The following is a 19,232-nucleotide window of genomic DNA, read 5'->3' as shown; positions in this document are numbered from 1 at the left end:
ACAAGGGCTAGCCACCCTAGATCGCAACAGTAAGTATCACCTCTTGGTTTAATGACAGATCGTACTCGTACTAAAAAGTCAGTAGCAGGCCACATGACCGGAGGGATGCCATCTTCCTGAAGCTCAATTGCATTTAAAAACCAGACTATAGGAGAGCACTTAATCCTGAGGCTTTACTGTTTATTATGTAGCAATAAGAGTTAGTAAGGCTTGAAGTCTAGACACTATCCTCTGTATGTAAAGTAGCGAAAAGTTTGACATTTAAGGAATGTTAAACTTTTAAATTAAGGACATTTAACGCAGTAGACATTCACTAGTGTCAAGCTACGAAGAAGTGGACACAAGTGCTGGGGGACAGATGCAATTTTAGATACCGGTTCAGTCTTCTGCAGTTTATTTCTGAAGTGTTTCCTCAGTGTCATCCGAGGACAACATGCATTTACAAGATTACACTCCACCTTTAAAATGTCCATGTATGTATTCACTCTGTCTGCAATGATCAATGTTAATGTCTGAGCAATAATGCATCGCTTATTACTCTGCAAAAGCTTTATTGCCCAAGCTAGCAGCCAGTGTATCAGGGTAGCAGCTCACTTCTCTCCAGGACAGCTCTGCTGTATTTTTACAAAAAGGACCACACTTTCCCATACCCCACACTTCTCTGAGATCTTTAGAACGCAGCCTGTTGTAGTTCCTACACTTATGAACACTCACCATCTGTGTAAAATTCCATACACACGGGGTGATTACAGGGCTATTTCTAAGCGATCTGACTAGATTGCTTCGAAATGAAGCGCACCAGAGAACACTGGTCCGCACACATCACTGGTGCACCACATGTGTACCAGCAATGTGTGCTTAAGGCCCAGGCATGTCCAAGCTATGGCCCTCCAGCTGTTTATGAAACTACAAGTCCCATCATGCCTTGCCACAAATGCTAAAACTATGGCAAGGCATGCTGGGATGGGTAGTTTCACAACAGCTGGAGGGCCACAGTTTGAACATGCCTGGCTTAAGCACATCGCTCAGCACCAGGCATCTATTGCTCTGTGCGTAACGGTCTTTAAACTGCATGGAAATCCGCTACGTTTCATTACCATTCTAAAAATCTTAAAAACCAAGCCATTATTCCTACCTTTACTACTGCCTCACACGCTCTCTATTTCTGGACAAAGCTTGCAGTCACAACTTAGAGCTATACTTTGCACCATTTACAAGCTCCTGGAACAACCAGATGTGCACAACCTCTATTCTCCAGTTGCACTAACAGTCCAGATGTTAAACATAGCCATGATGGAGCATGAGTGACTTAACTAGCACATTAGTCATTTGGATTTGACGTTGTACTACAATGTATAGCCTTAAAACCTGGAATGTTAGATTGCCTTAAGGACCAAGTTTGGGACTACTGTGGTACACATTGGTACAGAGACTATATATTTGTCACATTTACAGATGTATATTTTCCCCATTACTATACAGAAATATAGAATAAAAATAACGTGACATACTTCTATACACACCCTGACTGAACACATTCACACAAGTTAGATGTGGGTTGACCAGAAGACTCAACACAAACCTAGGCAGAAGCGATGTCACACAAATTTTTATTTCTTAAAAATGTTTCTTGGCATAAAAATTAAAAAGGTTACAGGGTTATGATGAGACGGAAGTAAAAATTACTGCATATTACTCCCAGCTAAGCAGGAGGATGCAAGGCAGGACGGAGCCCCCATTTAAGAACACTCACTCAGGCGTACACTGCCAGTTCTGGAGAACATTATGGACAGTGCACCTCAAACATAAGACAGCATTTGACAGAGTCCTGAACCTCAGTATGTTTTCTAAGCTTGACAAAAACCATACACATTGAAAGGAGATAAAGTCTCTGACATCTTACATGCTCTGCAGTTTCTCCTCCACAAAAAATTTTATTGATTTTTTTTTTTTGCTTTTTGTTTTAATGTAGAAAAGAAATATACAATCCAAGCCCCCCTGTGCTGTCTTTCCCCTGTGTCATCACTTCATTCATCGGTATCCTTGGTAGCCGTAGTAATCCCAATATTGTGATCGGTCGTCATAGTTCTGCCACTGGTAATAGAAGATTAGATTAGAGTCAGGATTTATGCGATACAGACCTCATGCACAGTTACAATGTGCCCAATCCACTTCCAGTCAGGTCCCTTTACAGGGAGTAACCAGCTCCACGTGACAAGTTTCATGTTACAGCATTGGATTTGCAGCCATCTAAAAGTGCCAAGCTATAAAGTCATATCAACGTGGATTCAATTTTGAACCAACTTTATATAATCTTGTTTACATTTTAAATATATACACAAGACTATGAATGAACCCAATATAATGATGCTCGTTACCAGTAACATTTAGTACAGCGATACAAACATATATGCCATTGTTTTCTAACATTACTTAGCTCCTCCACCAGTCTGCACAGTGTATGACTGTCACCCAGCAGGGGCTCTTCAATGCCTAGAAGGCTGATGCTGTCTCCCCATTGCTGGCTGTGGGCACTGTGCAGCTCTAGCTAGCTATGGATGGCATAAGCGGATGGCATAAGCAGTAAAGGGACAGCAGGCAGCTAGGCTTACCACTGGTTGTTAACTACTGAAAGGAAGCCATAACTACCTTTATCAAGTATTAAAAGGGAATCTCTCTAAATAAATGAGGCCCTATATAGAGAGCCCTACTAAAAATCCACACCTAATGACAGAACAGGATATTACTACAAGGTACATGCTTAGACATTTACTAGAGAAGTCTTTTCTTAGAATATAAGGGAACTTCATGGTCCAAAAATAACTTTGAGAGCCTCATGCCATGTAGCACTAACCAGCAAATACAGATTTCTACTTGCTCAGTCAAGGACTGGAATTCAAAATCCATGTTGACACTGCAAAGGCCTTGTTTTAATTAGTAATTGATCAGGGGACTGGGTTAAGTGGACAGCTTTTGGGGCTCAATCCACAAAGTCAAGAGGTTCTGTTGCTAACTGCATTCCACCTTACTTTACAGACTGCTACGTAGAGTTGGAGAACACATAGAACATTTTCCTTTTACAGAAATCTGATGATTATGTAGCTGGGTTGATGGAAGTTCAAGGCAAACTTACCCCTCTGTTCTGTGGTCTGAAGTTCTGTTGTCCATAGTATCTATTCTGCTGCTCAGAGTACCGATCAAAGTAATTCTGGTAGCCCTGTGGAAGGACAGAAAGGGTGTTACTTGACCTAATCGGATTAAACATGGAATTTGACGAGTGTCAACCATTGGCAATTTAGCATAATGGAGCAGTTCCTCTTTTCTCAATTTGCACAAAGGCATTCACTTCATCAAAACCTAATTTCTCACCCCTCTCTGGGATCCCCAGTACGATCGCGGCTGTTGATGGTAGGGTTGTGGCCTGGAGTGCTGCATGAACATACGACTGTTGAAGTTCCTCTGTTGATGGAAGTTCCCTGGGAAAACACAAGTACATCATCAACAAACATGCAGCTTTGTCTCCATGTACCTCCCTCTTGGGCAAACCCCGTTGCATTTACCTCCACGTCCCCCCCGGTCAGTGCGGACACGCTTCTGCATGCGATTTCCCCTCTTGTCATTTGAAGGAAGCTGTTGACGAGCCTCCTTCTTAGCTTCCAATATCAAACTATCGGCTTCTTCCTGACCAAGTTCTGCATACAGAACATCTTCTAGAAAGTCACTCTTTGTAGGAATCATGAAGTTGGCTAAGTTACAGAAACAGACAAGACAAGTTATGAGTCTTCCACATTTTGAACTTTAATGTTGTATATTGGGTATTGGAGTGGACTATACCTTTCATCTCTAGAAGTACGTATTCTGGAATAATCTCCCCTTTCTCTTTGCGAGTTTCCAACCTTTTCTGCCATTCTTCATCGTTAAGGACCAGCATCACTGCTTTGCGTTGAAATCCTTTAAAGCAATGCATCTTCCTGCGCTGAGCAGAGCTATAAACCGTGCACTGGCAAGAGCAAAGAAATAAAACATGATGATGTGGATGAATACAATAGAGCAGGGGTCGTCAAAGCACTATAGACAGTGTGTTAAGTATAGCCATACATCCTGTACTCTGTGTGCTTTGACAGAGCATGGTAGGGATTAGCCACGAGTCCTATGTACCGCAATGTTAGTGCCCTCACCTGGTCAATAATATAATTCCCCTTCCTACGAGCAGCTACTGGTACCAGTCTGATCAGACACTGTGTTGCCAGCTGCACAAGATTATCTTCAACTTTTTGGTTTTCCTCTTGGGCATCCGGTCCAGCAATCTGAAGGGTAAAGAGTCAGAATGGTTGTACAGTTATGGGACTAGATTGCACCTAAACAACAGTTTTCACATTTGGACCTCTCCATGGACACCCTATATCAGAGCTGGGCAACACCGGCCCTCCAGATGTTGATAAACTACACATCCCAGCATGCCTTGCATCAGTTTCAGCATGGCCACATAGCAAAACTAATGCAAAGCATCCTGGGATGTGTAGTTCATCAACATCTAGAGGGCTGGTGTTGCCCAGCCCTGCCCTATATGAAACCGAAAATGTGTAACTGCAAGCAGGTTTTTAAAGCATCTGTCCAGTTACTGTTGCTTTCCCTTTTGCCCGCTCACCTTTAACTGCGGCAGCAGCGCTTCAGTAGAAAGGAGCTGATAACGCTTCTCTGGGTTTTCCTGAATATGTTTTTGAGCCCATGTGGTTTTTCCAGTACCTGGCAGACCGATCATCAGTAACACCTAGGTAACAAACGAAAAGGAAAAGAATATATTTTAAAATAAACGTGCATAAAATCATACAGACATTATGACAAGGTTGTGATAGCCCAGGCATAACACCGCATAAGATATTTTAGATTATCGCAGTGGTCATAAACTGGCACCTTATAGGTTTAATGTAAGAAACATCAAGAATTCTGCAATTTAATGATGGAACAATTTTGTTTTTACTATAGAGTCTCTTCTTCCCTTGGTTGTATCACCCCTGTATATTTAGGCTGTTCAAGACTAGTGGGTAAGAGGGGTATTTAATCCCAGATGACATTCCCAACAGGTGAAAACAAAACGCCCATCAGTATTCAGACTTGCTGGATTGTGAAATCTGCGGCCGTTTGACAATCCACAGGCATATGGACAGTCAGAAAAATGGGCCCAACATAGAACAGGTCAAAGGTAAATTCCACCTGTTCTTGTCGAACATGGCCAATATCTCCACCTCTCTGAAATACCGGCTAGGATTAAATACCACCCTAAAAAAAAAAAAAATGAAAGCCCTGCCAATGCACACCACGCACCATATATTTAGTAGATCAAAGTGGAAAGCTGACATGCCCCAAGAATGGTCTCCAGCCATTCAGAGCTCAAAGAATAGCTACAAAAAAAAAAAAAAAAACACCCTACAAAGAGTTGATCCAATTTTCATTTATTGCTCAGGTTATCTATACTTCGTACCTCACACTCCTCTACGGTTGAAGGTGGCAATGGTGCCCTTGTCAGGTCTTCAGCCTGAATTGCTTTCAGGAAGGTGAATCCATCAGGTGGAAGATGCCAGGGCTCCTCCTTCTGTCCAAAGTTGACCTGGAAAGTGCATCCCTTGCACAAGATGTGGGGCAGCAGAGCCTGCTCTCCCAAAGTGCTCTTATCCACAACAAAAGCCTGACCCAAGTCCACACCATTTTTAGAGAAAGATATCTCTACAGAGTCACCATCCAGGTTCTGTAGGGAGTAAAGAAACGGAAGCTTAAAAAAAGACTAAATCTCTTGGCAATAGATAAACCAGTATCAGCCCCTACTGTCACTTCTTTAAAGCAACTCTTTACAGATAATTCTGAACCATTCACATTAGTCCCCTACATATAGTCACAAGCCAGATTAATACTATAGGACTCCCCTTAGATGGGGCCTATCTATTTTGCCGCCAACTGTACTTAAACGTCATCAATAAAAACTAATATATATAAATATATATATATATATATATATATATATATATATATATATATATATATATATTTTTTTTTTTTTTTTTTTAAACCTCAGGTGTAAAACATGAACCACTGCTTGTATTTTCACAGGCACGACTTTAGCTGAATAAAATTAGATTGTGCTCATTAACCCTTTTGAGAGCCAAAATCTGAGAAACATTCGCAAAATCAGCTAAAAACCCCAACATCAGTTAGATATGGAAAATATCCATACCAAATGCCAGCAGCGCTCACATTTGTTATATAAAATTATTAAAAAAAACAAAAAACAAAAAAAAAAAAACACACACACTCTCTCACTCACTCTACAGGTCATTATGATGAATAAAAAAATGTTTGCTTGCCAATTTTCACACTTTTTACAAAGTCACTTAGCATTTAAAGGATTAAATCAGGTTTAGTCTGAACCTCTCATAAATCAGTGGAGCAGCTGGACAATTCCCCGTTCTCTCAATACCGAGATCAGGGAACGAATTACCCAGCTGAATATTAGGCCTGTATTGCACACGAAGCAAACAAGTAGCTTTTTACCAAAGACAAAAAAGAGCAAACTTACAGCAATACAGCCAACCACATCATTTTCCCCAAATGACTCCGCATAGGTTTCAAAGCGTGAACTGGTAACCTTGAGACCACGACTGTCATAGGCATACGATAGGTCATCCTCACCTTGAAGACAAAGGGAAAGGTATGAGGAAGACCAGGTCTATAAACATAGAAGAGGCACATTAGTAAAGGACGGTTTGAAAGGTTTTTGCATTTTTACCCAGCTGAGGAGCAGACTTGCTAACGGACCAGCCCACACGGAGTAATGGGGATTCTGTACTTCCTTCCTTCACAGGCAGATTCTCAGTCACCTATAGAATTTTTTTAAAGTCAGAATCAAGGTCAATTACACCTATAAACTATTTCAGAAATCAAGAGTGACACCATGGGGGAAATTTACTAAAGGAAATTTGTAAAAAATAGGTGTATTTGTATCCAGAAATACACTTATTTTTGATATTTACTATCCCGAAAATACGGCTATTCGTATTCGTATTGATAGCACATCAATACGAATAGCCATATTTTCGGGATAGTAAATGTCAAAAATAAGTGTATTTCTGGATACAAATACACCTATCTTTTTACAAATTTCCTTTAGTAAGTTTCCCCCCATGTGTCAGGTGTGATAATAATGCTCTGTAGAAGACTAGAGTTGTTCATGTTACTAATCTCCCTTTTCAATGTTAAAAGGGGCATGCAATACCAAGGTAACATTTATCTAGTAGGATCACATTCATCCACGATGAGAATGTTTGCTCTACTAACGGTTTACAATCATGCTCTCACTTCTATAGCACAGGCTAGGTTACCCTGCAAGTGGGGAGATGTGTGCTAGGTGCGATTTGAGCTATACAATGTGTGCTATGCAATTGCAACTACATAAGATTTATACTAGACTACAACATGTAAAGTGCACATCACCTACGATTACCTACACAGGATGTGAATTGAACTAGACAATGCAATGTAGTACAAAACTATCTGCCTGCACATACTATTTTGCCTTGCGATATGGACTATGCAGGAGCGCACATTGCATGGCAAAACAAACAAGTGTTATTTGAACTGGACGCAGTGAGATTTGTACTAAAAAGTTATTTGTGGGTTCCGATTATGGGTAAACATTGGACGTTTGTGCTAGCATAGTAGGATTAATATATGTAGGTGGTGTGTGGTGCGCAATCAACAGCTGCTGGCACAGGGTTGTCAAAACCTAATAGGTTATTAAACGTATTTAAGAAAAAAAAAAAAAAAAAAATAACACTGGCTGTCCCAATAATTAGACAACATGGTTCTCTATACATTTAAAACACAATTTTATTAAAAATAAAATAAGTGAATCGTTTTGACCTTTTAAGAGTCATTGTGCACTTCTTACAAATAATATCACAGGGACACTTTTTGCATAATAAATAAAGGATTTTGTCGGTAAACCAGGCTGACAAGTAAGGTGGATATATTATCAGTTTTCTTCTGGTAGGATATTTGTCCAGAATTATGTGACTCAGGAGACCTGGATTGCCCTATATTTTCAAGGGCTCAAGCTTCCCATTTGACGATCTTCCTCTTTCCTGGAATAATTAGGGGTAATGCAGATAACCCAAAAACGATTTGTATCCAGATATTGTGGGGGACGTCAGAGGGATGATGGACAGGTCACAGCAGGAGCTTCTTCAGGAGCAAGTTTGGAGCTCCTGAGGAAGCAAACTTGCTCCTGAAGAAGCCGGAGGTGTATATTCCGGGGAAACGTGTTGAGCTTATTCAATTTGCTGACCCCATCCATCTGCTGTGACCTGTCCATAATCCCTCTGATGTCCCCCACAATATCTGGATACAAATCGTTTTTGGGTTATCTGCATTACCCCTAATTATTCCAGGAAAGAGGAAGATCGTCAAATGGGAAGCTTGAGCCCTTGAAAATATAGGGAAATCCAGGTTTCCTGAGTCACATAATTCTGGACAAATATCCTACCAGAAGAAAACTGATGGTAATATATCCACCTTACTTGTCAGCCTGGTTTACCGACAAAATCCTTTATTCATTACGCAAATCGTGTCCCTGTGATATTATTTGTAAGTGCACAATGACTCTTTAAATGTCAAAATGATTCACTTATTTTAATTTAATAAAATTGTGTTTAAATGTATAAAGAGAACCATGTTGTCTAATTATTGGGGCAGCCAGCGCTGGCACTCACCCTCTTTTATAGTAGGATTAATCTATTTGAGCAAAAAAGAGGTATTAAACAGCCATACCCAGTCCTCAAGTCACACTAACCAAGTTTTAAGCATATCAATTGATTGGCAGATTATTAAACTCAAACTGTCAAATACAAATTAAAATCAACTGTGCTTAAGCCCAGAAATCCTTAAAACATGTTAAAGTACCTTAAAGACAGTTTGGAACCACTGATCCCTTCCTTACTTGCAAAAATAAATGCATTAAATAAACTAAAGGGACACCCCCATCACCCATTATATTTGCACACAACCCAGCAAATCTACAGTATCTTACAACTCTGTATCAAGCAATAGATATGCTACTGCCAAGAACTATAAAGTACTAACCTTAACTTCGAAGTAAGCCTTGCCCTTTGTCACACCATGAGTTGCTCGAGATCCAGACCACAGAGCTGGAAATCTCTCAGCAAAGAGAGGTCGTCCGCCCAAGCGGTCCTTATCCATTTTAAACTGCAGGTCACAGGCGGCTAAAAGTCCAGACAGAATGTAATTAGACAAGCTTCAGCAATGGAATATTAGGTGTAGAAAGCAGAAACCAAAAGTCAATATACTTTGCATCCTATTGGTACAAACAAGACTCGCTCAAGCACCACACAGGGCGATTCTAACCAGAATCGCCGGTGATATGGTGGCTGAGCGACCATATGTCTGTGCATACGGGGTCACTGTCGCCGCAAGCGCATTACTGCGACCAGCGGCCTCCCCCAGCAGAGTGTGCCTTTTCAAACCAGGACACTGAGCAATCTATCGCTCAGCGATCAATCGCTGTGTACTGATTAATAAGCAATCTTTTATAGACCAGTGCAATAGGATTTCTTTCAACAAACCATTGGAGTGCAAGGGGTTGTGAACCAAGTCCTAACATTGTTACCTTAAAATAGGTATTTTCTAAAACTTTGCCCCGGCTTAGGGGCTGTGCAAAGAAATAGCTGTATTAAACCCTATGGTGGGTTAATGCTGTTCCATTTGTACAGTTAACAATTTGCATATATCCATAAGATAAAGAATACAGTGTACTAAGTGATGTACAAATAAAATAAGACATGCATAACTGAAGAACAGTAGACTAGAAACACAATGTATGGGAGGTGAGGATTAAAGAGAAGCACCTACATTTATCAAGGCACACCACATTATCGTCCACTTCATCACTCGCCTCTTCAGCAGGCACAGGAGACTTCGAACTAAAGCAAAAAGACCAAGTCACAATGAGTTAAGATGAACAAAACTAATTGCAACACAAGATCAGACGATAAAAACAGATACACACAAGGTTTGAGCAATTCCATAAAACACATTTTACACAGGAGTGCAAATGCTAAGAAATTAGCTTAGTCAGTGTTTGAAGTTATGAGAAAGTTGACCATTTGTAATTCATTGATTTTTAGTTGGAATAAGAGGTGCAAAATTGGCAAACTGATTTTATATGTAAATCATGTCTGCGTCTGGTATTATCAGCAAGCACCAGTTAGGATATTCATCTTCCATGGACTAGGTCAGTCAAGATTTGCAACTGAATTGAACCCACTCTCACTCCTAAATAACAGCAGTGATTTTTCATTCATTTTCGCTGAACATGATGCTTTATGAACAGATGAATTTGAGACACTTGTATGACCCATTTTATGACCCATAATTAAAGTGAGATATTCCAACATGGATTCCCATACATCTACACATTCCCAGCAATAGAAGATAGATGCTCCCTCTACCCCACAGGTTCTCAAAGTCGGTCCTCAGGACCCCACACTGTTTTGCAGGTTTACTCAGGGAATCAAGTGAAATTAGCTCCACCTGTGGCGCTTTTAAAATGGGTCACCTTTTGGGTGACCTGGAAAACGTTAAATGTGTGCGGTCCTGAGAACAGAGTTTGAGAACCACTGCTCTATGCCAAAAATAATTATTTTTACGGGTGATGTTGTAGGCACATATTAACTTGTAGAATGACAGAGGTATTCTTACAAACCATTTGTGTACAGACATGGAGTATAACTATTTGACTAACAGTTATCTAATTAACAGAGGTAAATATGGTTAAGAATGAAATGGTCGCTTTGTCTCATTTTTCAACAAAGGTACCAACATAAATAAGTTATACCTCAAACCAATTGGGTGCATTCACCAAATCTTTGAGCGAAAAATTGAGAGAAATAAAATACTAAATCAATGCCTTTCATTTGTCAAACAGAATGTAAAATGTAAAAACAGAAGATGAATGTCTGGTAGAAATTGTGTTTTAAGATCCCCCATACACTAGGCAAGTCACATGCAATTTGGGCACTCTCCCCGCAATCACTCACCGGAAAAGAGCCTAAACTGCAGATGAATGTAAGCAGATTTGATGCAATGCGGGGTTCCGTGTGCATTGGACCGGCTGCACAAACACAAACTTTTGGATTGCTTCTGAGCCTAGTTGGCCTGGCTCGGATCGCATGCAAAGGACTCTGTGCCATAGATCACATGCAATCCTGCCAACCGGGAAGGCTCTGTGCAGATCAAGTGTGGATTGCTGTCAACTTCTCCAAGGGGAGAAGTTGACATCATGTATGGCCAGCTTAAGCATGGTGAATGGATGATATAAAAAAGGTATAGAGCACGTATACAATGAGGACCTATCTTACCGGCTATAATAACCCTCTTCTTTGTATTCGTGATATGTACGGCCACGCTGTTCCTCCTCCCGCATCCTCTTCACGCCATGACGTGTGGCCCCTGAGCCCTTTGAATCAGAATACTTTTCCTTCTGGTCTAAGTCCCCAGCTGCAGAGCAATGAACAATGTAACAAATGAAGGAAAAGAATTAACGGCTAAGGTATGCAGTGCAAATGACAAAGAAATTGTTACCAACAGTCAATGAAAATAAACCATACCCAAGAACAGTACTCCACATACATGTAACATGTTCCAAGTGTTATTCAAGCAGGTCTAAATCTATTAAATGAACAAATGTACACTACAGTCTCCCCTATAGGACCAGTTTGGAACACTACACATTCATTTTACATTAAGAATAATACAATTGGTTGCTTTAAAAAGCAGCAGATTGAGCCACACTCACCTGAGAAACAGAAATATAACTCGCTCTCAAAAAACTAACTGTACAGACAGCCTCAATTATGAATGTAGAACATAGAAATGATGTAACTTATTTGATCTGTACACAGCTGCCTAGGAAGCGTGTAAATGATGCCTTAGTACAAACAACATGGCGGCATATGGCATGCTACAGGAGTGCACAATCCGAGCCTGAGCAGGGACAGAGCCGGCACACTGGACGGAGCAGGAGTGCAGCCCTATCTCTAAGGGAAGGAGACACGCAGCCGCGTCACTAACAATAGGGAACCCCGCACACGAGGATTCCGCGCTTCTGGCGGGGGCGAGAACAGACCTGGCCTATACACTAACGCTAGGAAAGGATTATGTACATGCAGACAGGAGCCCTCCCACGGCGCCCACCCAGTCTGCCCCCGCACAGGCCCGACACACCATTAGGCCCAGCCAGCCAGCCATGCACCCACCGCCAGATTGCTCTTTCCCTCCGTCCTCCGCTGCAGCCTCCCCGGCATCCTCTTTCTGAGCAGCCCCGTTCAAGGATCCCTCACCAGCAACGGCCGCTTCCATCTCCTCATCCTGCTGATCCGCCGATGCGGCGCTCTCCGAGGCCGGGGCGCCGAGTACCTTCCCTTGATTGTCGGGGGTGGCGGCGGTGGCGTCGTCTTCCTCATCCTCCTCCGGCATCCGATCGTCGTCTTCTTCCTCCCCTTCCCCGGGCTCCAAGGCCCGTTCCTCCTCCTCCAAGCCCAGGCTCCCCGCCGGCCGGTCCTCTTCTGCCCCCAACAGCTCCGAGTCCAGCGCCTCCTGCAGCCGATCGCTCAGCTCGGCCTTCAACCCGCGGCAATCCAGCCCCCTGCGCTGCAGCTCAGCCCGCAGCTCCGTCACCTTCATTCTGCGCGGGTCCAGGCCGCTCATGGTGCCGCTGATCACAGATAAAGACACAGGGCGGATGTGCTCTAAACGCACCGGAAGTGGACGGGGGTCTGCGGGTCACACCCCGGAAGTGGGGGCGGAAGTGCAGCAATAACTGGTCCGCAAACCGAAACAGCAAAGCGGCACCGAGCACGCTACAGCGCTCCCCTCTGACGTGGGTCGCACCCTCCGACACAACGTGACGGCCAAGCAGAGACACCCCCGGGCTGATCCGCTGTAGTGCCGCTCCGACAGCACAAGAGCGCGCTGCTTCAATCACAGTACACAGCACGCTGCCCCGCCCACTGTGTCATGTTTCACCCAGTGATTGGCCGAATCAAGCGGTTTAGCGTAATCCATTGTGACCGTCGCATTCAGCGATTAGTCGAAAGGAGGACATGTCCTGCCTCTTGAAATAAACAATTCTGGTTGGACAAAGCATCCCCAATCGACCTGCCTGCCTATTGGCCCTAACAGAGCCATCCATAGGTTCCCGCCCTTTTTTATCCATTGATTGACAGCTAGTAAACAATGACGCCAGGCTGTATGCCTGGCTGGTGGCCGATGTGCGGCCTTTGTATCATACATATGTTATACAGCGTTATATAAAATAGGCCTCTAAGCAGTGTATATGTGGAATTAACACACCCTGGTTACGTCAACCATATGAGGCCTGTGTATCACGCAAGGAGGGGCAGGGCAGAGGGGCGTAGCTAAAAATCGCCGTGGTCTTCGGCCTTCGTGTCCGGAATCCTTATTGATCGTTATAAATAAAGTTATTTTGGAGTCGCACAGGTCACGTGATGCGGCGCGGCGGCTGTAATGTGTTTGAGAGCGGTAGCATGGTGGCGCTGTAGTAGATGCGGGGAATATGGCTGAGCAGCACCAGGTAGCGTGGTGTGAGTGCAATCAGTGCATCCGACTCTCGCTGTATTTGGGAGCTGCTTACTGAGGAGTAGCTGCACCTATATGTGCCGGGGGTAGTGCTACCAGTGTGACTCTGCAGCAACCCTGTGGTCGCTGTGTTGCACAGCAAGTGTATGCTGCCTAGGCAGGGCTGCGGAGTCGGTAGAAATTTGCCAAATTCAGGTTTAAAATAAAAACTTTAGGGCCCTATTAACTCGTCTTATTAGAGTCCCGTTTCATTTAGAGGCAGATTTATTAAGCCTGGTGAAGTGATAAAGTAAAGTTTCCAGTGATGAAAGCACCAGCCAATCTGCTTCTAACTAATAATTTACAGACTGGGGTTGAAAAATGACATTTAGGTGCTGATTGGCTGGTGCTTTATCACTGGACACTTTATCACTTAACCAAGCTTGAGAAATCTGCCCCTAATATCACAGTGATGCTGTGACAAAAGTGCATTTTTCTATTCAGTATTATTCACCTTACCTGGACTATTACTACCAGTAATGCTCTGGTTTTCTTATTGCGCAACTGCCAGTCTGCATGATTCCTTCACCTGATGTGGATCCAGCAATGCCCAAAGGCTGTGTTGATGCTGGAAAGGCTGCAATGGGTTCCCCGTGGCCAGTAATGGCAGCTGTCAAGTGGTAGTAGGGCAAACAGTGGTAGACTTAACCTTTGCCGAATATTGAAAGGCAGACCTAACCCCTTTAGCGGGTGCTACTATTTTACTACAGTATTTTTCATGTATTGTATATATGGTGCTTAACTATGACATTTTTTATTCTGAGTGCTGCTAGTGTAAACTACTGTTTAGCAGTGTACATTACAGCTACTTCATTTCAAGAAGAAGGGTGCCATATAGATCTTTATAGAAATATATAATGTATATCTTGAATACTACATAATGCACCCACCACCACAGAGGCACATGCTCGCCTCGCTCCACTGTCTCCCAAGTTGAGTTTTCTGAAGCGCCGTGGTGGGGGCAGGATGAATTCAATGCTTGAAAGAATATATATATATATATATATATGCAATCACAAGTTAGCAGACTAGCTTTCGAAGCATTTGCTTTGAGCAGGCTTACTAGTCTGTTGGTGTCTTTTATGCACTTTTGCAGTCGTTATACATGGTCTTCTGCTTTGTGCCAAGTTGCTGTTTTTTTACTAAATGCTTCCACTTTTTTATAGTACAGTTAACCATAGAATATCTAGCAGTGATAACTTTTCAGGAAGTGTCTTGTTGCGAAGGTGGCATCTTATCACTGTACCATGCTTGAAGTCACTATGCTCTTCGGAACAACCGATTTTGTATAAAAAATGAAGACTTCATGGCTAGGTGCTTGATGTTATACACCTGTGGCAATTGAGACGGACGGATAGATATAAATTCTGTTTAATATACTCTATTGTTAATCACACTCCATGTTTTTTTTTCAGTCCCAGGAAGGACCAGTTGAGGAACGTCTCTTGTTGGCATCTTCTTTTAAGTCTCAGGGCAACACTTGCTACTCTGAACATCAGGTGAGAGAAGCTGTGAGTCTCTACCACCGCGCACTCCTGCAACTTCGTAGCTTAGATCCTCAGTTGCTCAATCCCCTGTCTGGACTGGGCCCTCCTTCTGCCAAACTCACTTCTCAACAGCTGGAAGTTCTGCAAACTCTTCAGGCGGACTGTTATAATAATTTAGCAGGTACTGTATAGAACATATAAAAACAAGTGTATTTGAAAGATGCAGTGTACAGCATTCTTGATTAAAGATATATATATACATTTTTTATTATTATTTTTTTTTTTTTCCTGTATCCTAGCATGTCTCCTCCAGAGTAATCCCCCCCGGTATAAGCGTGTCTATGAGTGCAGCTTACAGGTCCTAAAACTGCAGCCTTGTAATGTGAAGGCATTATACCGCGCTGGTGTCTCCAGCTACCATCTGCAGGATTTTACTACAGCTCATCTTTACCTGACACAAGCTGCCACCCAGCAACCCAAAGGTGGGATATCACAACCTGGTCTCTCTAATTTAGTTTTACTCCATGTAATGTTGTTTAATAAATGTTTTTTTTTTTTATCAACTGGATATTGTACTGAAATATTCATCCTGATGAAAACCATAGATGATGTGTGTGATCACTGCCAAGTACCATGTAGGCCAGTGATTTTCAACCTTTTTTACCTTGCGGCACACTAAATAAGATTTTAAAATTGCCAAGGCACGCCATGAGATCCCCACGGTGCAAAACACATTGACCCCAAAGGAAAAAAAAAAACCTATTGGCTCCCATTAAAAAAAAATTAAAAAAAAATCACACTGGTCGCCACAGGTAATAAAAATAAAATACATTGGTCCTTTACATGAAAGAAGAAACCAGTAAATAACAGATGAGCTGGTGGTGGCTGTAAACTGGTTTGGGCATCTCTAGATCTGGGGGCACACTTGAGAACAGCTCAAGGCACACTAGTGTGCCACGGCACAGTGGTTGAATAACACTGATATAGGCATTACCATATCTGGGAGGTGAAAAGAGTAGGCATTGTACCATTTTTTTTTTATGGTAGACTGTCTGTAGTGTCAGCATTATTTTACTGGAACCTGTGGGTGGTAAATTATTAAAGCTCTAGGCTAACTTGGGGCAGTACTTGCTGTTCTTTTGCATGATGATCCTTTAAGGCCCCCTCCCCTTTTAACCACCTCTTAAGGCAGCGGTTCCCAAATACACCCTTATGGACCAGGTTTTAAATCTCTGCTTTATGGATCAATTATATTATTACCTAACCATTGAACTGAATGGGATTTTATGTAACTCATTATATTATCAAAAGCCAGTCAAAAAATGTAGGCGTATTTATATTGGGCTTAGTGTCAGATACAGATAGCATTAAACTACCTTCGGTGTAACCAGGGCTATTTTTCAGCAGGCTCCAGCAGGAACTGAGGCCCTTATTCTAGTTCACTCTTTCTGACAAAATATTTCTTAGATGGACAAAACCATGTGCACTGCAGGTGAGGCAGGTGTTACTTGTGCTCAGATAATTAGATTTGGGTGGGGTTTTACACCTGCCTCACCTGCAGTGCACATGGTTTTGTCCATCTAAGAAATATTTTGTCAGAGAGTGAACTAGAATAAGGGCCTCAGTTCCTGCTGGAGCCTGCTGAAAAATAGCCCTGCGTGTAACCTTTTATAAGCAAGCAGTATAGCACCACATATTTATCTCCGGGTTGCACAATGGGCGGTATTCAATGTGAATACCGGCGACGTGCAGCGAATCCTGTTTAGGATTCGCTGCACATTCGCCACTGGTCGCCGCGTTCCGGAGCCTCGCCGGCTCCGGTATTCAACGAGTCAGGGGCTCGCTGCCCCTGACCAGCGAATTTGAGCTCCTGCGGCGAACGCCGCAGGGAGCCTGAGGACAGTGGCAGGCAGGGAGATGGAAGTCTGCAGAATACTAATAATCACTTATGCCTTCAGTATTTGATTTTTCCTCCTTTAGCATAAAATAAAGTAAAGTGAAGTGGCTGCTTACTGGAGTGATTGTGCCAGATACCTTCACCTGTATATTTATGTGACTAAAAAACCCATACCATATGATATGTGGGCACTGCAAAAAGAATTCTAATTTGATGGATGATTGTTTGTGTGTAGGTGTTTGTTTTTCTAATTATAGTCTGTTTTAAGGTAAATAGTGTACTGTTGTAACAACAATGTGTCACTCAGCTTTGTCATACAAGTCATCTGTTCTGGAGCTATAGTTTATTTTCCGCTCTTGCCTTCTGAGCATGTTTTGTTTAAAAAAATAGTTTTCATGTACAATTTCTTCCAATAATTCTTCTATTTTATTATTGTAGACTCAAACATCAGACGTTATTTACAGCTGGCAGACTCAGCTCTCAGCGCTTGCCGTGAAAAAGAGAAACAGAGATACCAAGGAATGTTTGACTAGCTGCTTGCACAATTTTACTTGTGGTTTGGTGTCTCTTAAAAGCTCACAATAGATACAAAACTTTGTATAGTAATAACAATCTCTCTATATAAACCTGAAAGCATGCTTCTGTATCTGCCTTCCAGTATTGTATCACACAAGAGTGTAGCAAGTACAGTAGGAACCTATGTACACACAGCTTTACAAGTTTGTACAACATGACATGCATGCTTTTCAGCAACAACAGTTTGTTTTAGGGGGTTTTGTTTGTAACACATAGGTGATGTAATCCAATGCTGAACAAGAATGCACGCTAAAGAAATGTGGGTTCATCCAACACCGCCGAATTTGGAAAAAAAAATACATTTTGGTCACAAAAATAATGTATAGGTAGTGGGATAATAGAATACTATAATATCTTAAAATACATCAGAAACTTTATAAAGACTTTTGAGGGGCAATTCAATTGTCTTGAAAGCTACAATAATTAATGGGTACCCATTGTAGAAATTTGTTTGGGGTGCATTTAATTATTGTGCCCATTAGTTGAACAGTAGACAGGGGCTTTTCACACTCTTAGGGGTCCACGACCACCATAGACAGAGAAGAGAACCTGTGGCGAGCCTGCAAGGGGCTTCGTAGCGCTCACCCCCTTGTTGGAGCCCCAGCAGTTAGGATTCTGATGTCCAACTAATGACCGTTGGAATATCAACTGTCTGAGGGTCATGCCACACCCTGAGTTCATAGGCTGGTCTATTGTGAGTGACCATTTACATTGTGCACTGAATGTAAAGGATAGCTATCCCTTTGAAACACATACACAATCATTGGATGCAGGCAAATGTTATCATATGGATAATTCTAGTATAGTAGCCAGAAAATATTACCCAAACCATTAGGCAAGTAACACTCACTGTGAAAAAGTGTAAATGTTCCCCAGCAACCAGATTATTAGACCTAGGTTGAAAGACTGTGCTTGCCCTAACAGTGCAATATAGTCTCTTCTGCACAAAACACTAAGAGCAAATTTATTGGGGGTAGAGATGCAGTTGTAAAAATGTATGCAGGTACTAGATCTGGGGTGGCCAATCAGGTCATCGAGACCTACCAACGGTTCATGGTTCCAGGGCTCCTGTGGATCTCTACAATATGTCTGTTATAAATACATGAACCGTTGGTACATCTCGAAGACCGGTCTGGCCAGCCCAATACTTGATGGTATATTGTGGAGGACATTGTTGCTTGTACAATATGGAAGCATTGACTGATACACTAGGGGATATTGGTGTTGGAATACTTCATGATTCTGCACAGAACACATTCATCCTTCTAAAATTGCTGGCTTCTTTCCTTTTCCACTGGCTACCTAGAATTTTAAGAAATAAATTAATGTAGCTGATTGGGCCTGTGGTGTCAATTCCTGGTGGTGTAGAGTTGGGTTTATACAAACATGTATCACGCTACTCTTAAGGCCCCCATACACTATCCGATTTTGGGACGATTTCATCCGATTTCGGCACTTTGTGCTGATAATCGGGTGAAATCGGCCCAAAATCGCAGGTGTGTGATATCTGATCCGATCCGATGCGCGGTCCCGTGCGCATCGGACCGGATCAGGGAGGTCGGACGGTC

The 19,232-nt window shown here is 42.3% G+C and overlaps 2 protein-coding genes across 2 annotated transcripts; one reads left to right on the top strand and one right to left on the bottom strand.

The window, feature by feature from the left end:
* Positions 1-1,593: 1,593 nt before the first annotated feature.
* Positions 1,594-13,069, bottom strand: HNRNPUL2 (heterogeneous nuclear ribonucleoprotein U like 2). The gene is made up of 14 exons (XM_083165726.1): positions 12,324-13,069; positions 11,427-11,565; positions 9,919-9,989; positions 9,133-9,272; positions 6,782-6,872; positions 6,572-6,684; positions 5,483-5,746; positions 4,649-4,771; positions 4,179-4,307; positions 3,835-4,000; positions 3,561-3,746; positions 3,370-3,476; positions 3,134-3,217; positions 1,594-2,094 (listed from the first exon to the last, which is right to left on the bottom strand). The coding sequence occupies exons 1-14, from the start codon at positions 12,772-12,774 to the stop codon at positions 2,032-2,034; spliced, it is 2,127 nt and encodes a 708-aa protein (XP_083021852.1). The 5' UTR covers positions 12,775-13,069; the 3' UTR covers positions 1,594-2,031.
* Positions 13,070-13,456: 387 nt separating this feature from the next.
* TTC9C (tetratricopeptide repeat domain 9C) lies at positions 13,457-19,000 on the top strand. Its single transcript, XM_083165727.1, has 4 exons — positions 13,457-13,660; positions 15,120-15,372; positions 15,491-15,673; positions 17,527-19,000. Exons 1-4 carry the CDS (start codon positions 13,643-13,645, stop codon positions 17,619-17,621), a joined length of 549 nt encoding a protein of 182 aa, XP_083021853.1. The 5' UTR covers positions 13,457-13,642; the 3' UTR covers positions 17,622-19,000.
* Positions 19,001-19,232: the final 232 nt, after the last annotated feature.

This window comes from Crinia signifera, chromosome 11 (genome assembly GCF_055691185.1).
Source record: "Crinia signifera chromosome 11, ASM5569118v1, whole genome shotgun sequence".
Taxonomy (NCBI): domain Eukaryota; kingdom Metazoa; phylum Chordata; class Amphibia; order Anura; family Myobatrachidae; genus Crinia; species Crinia signifera.
This window is presented reverse-complemented; position numbering and strand designations above follow the sequence as displayed.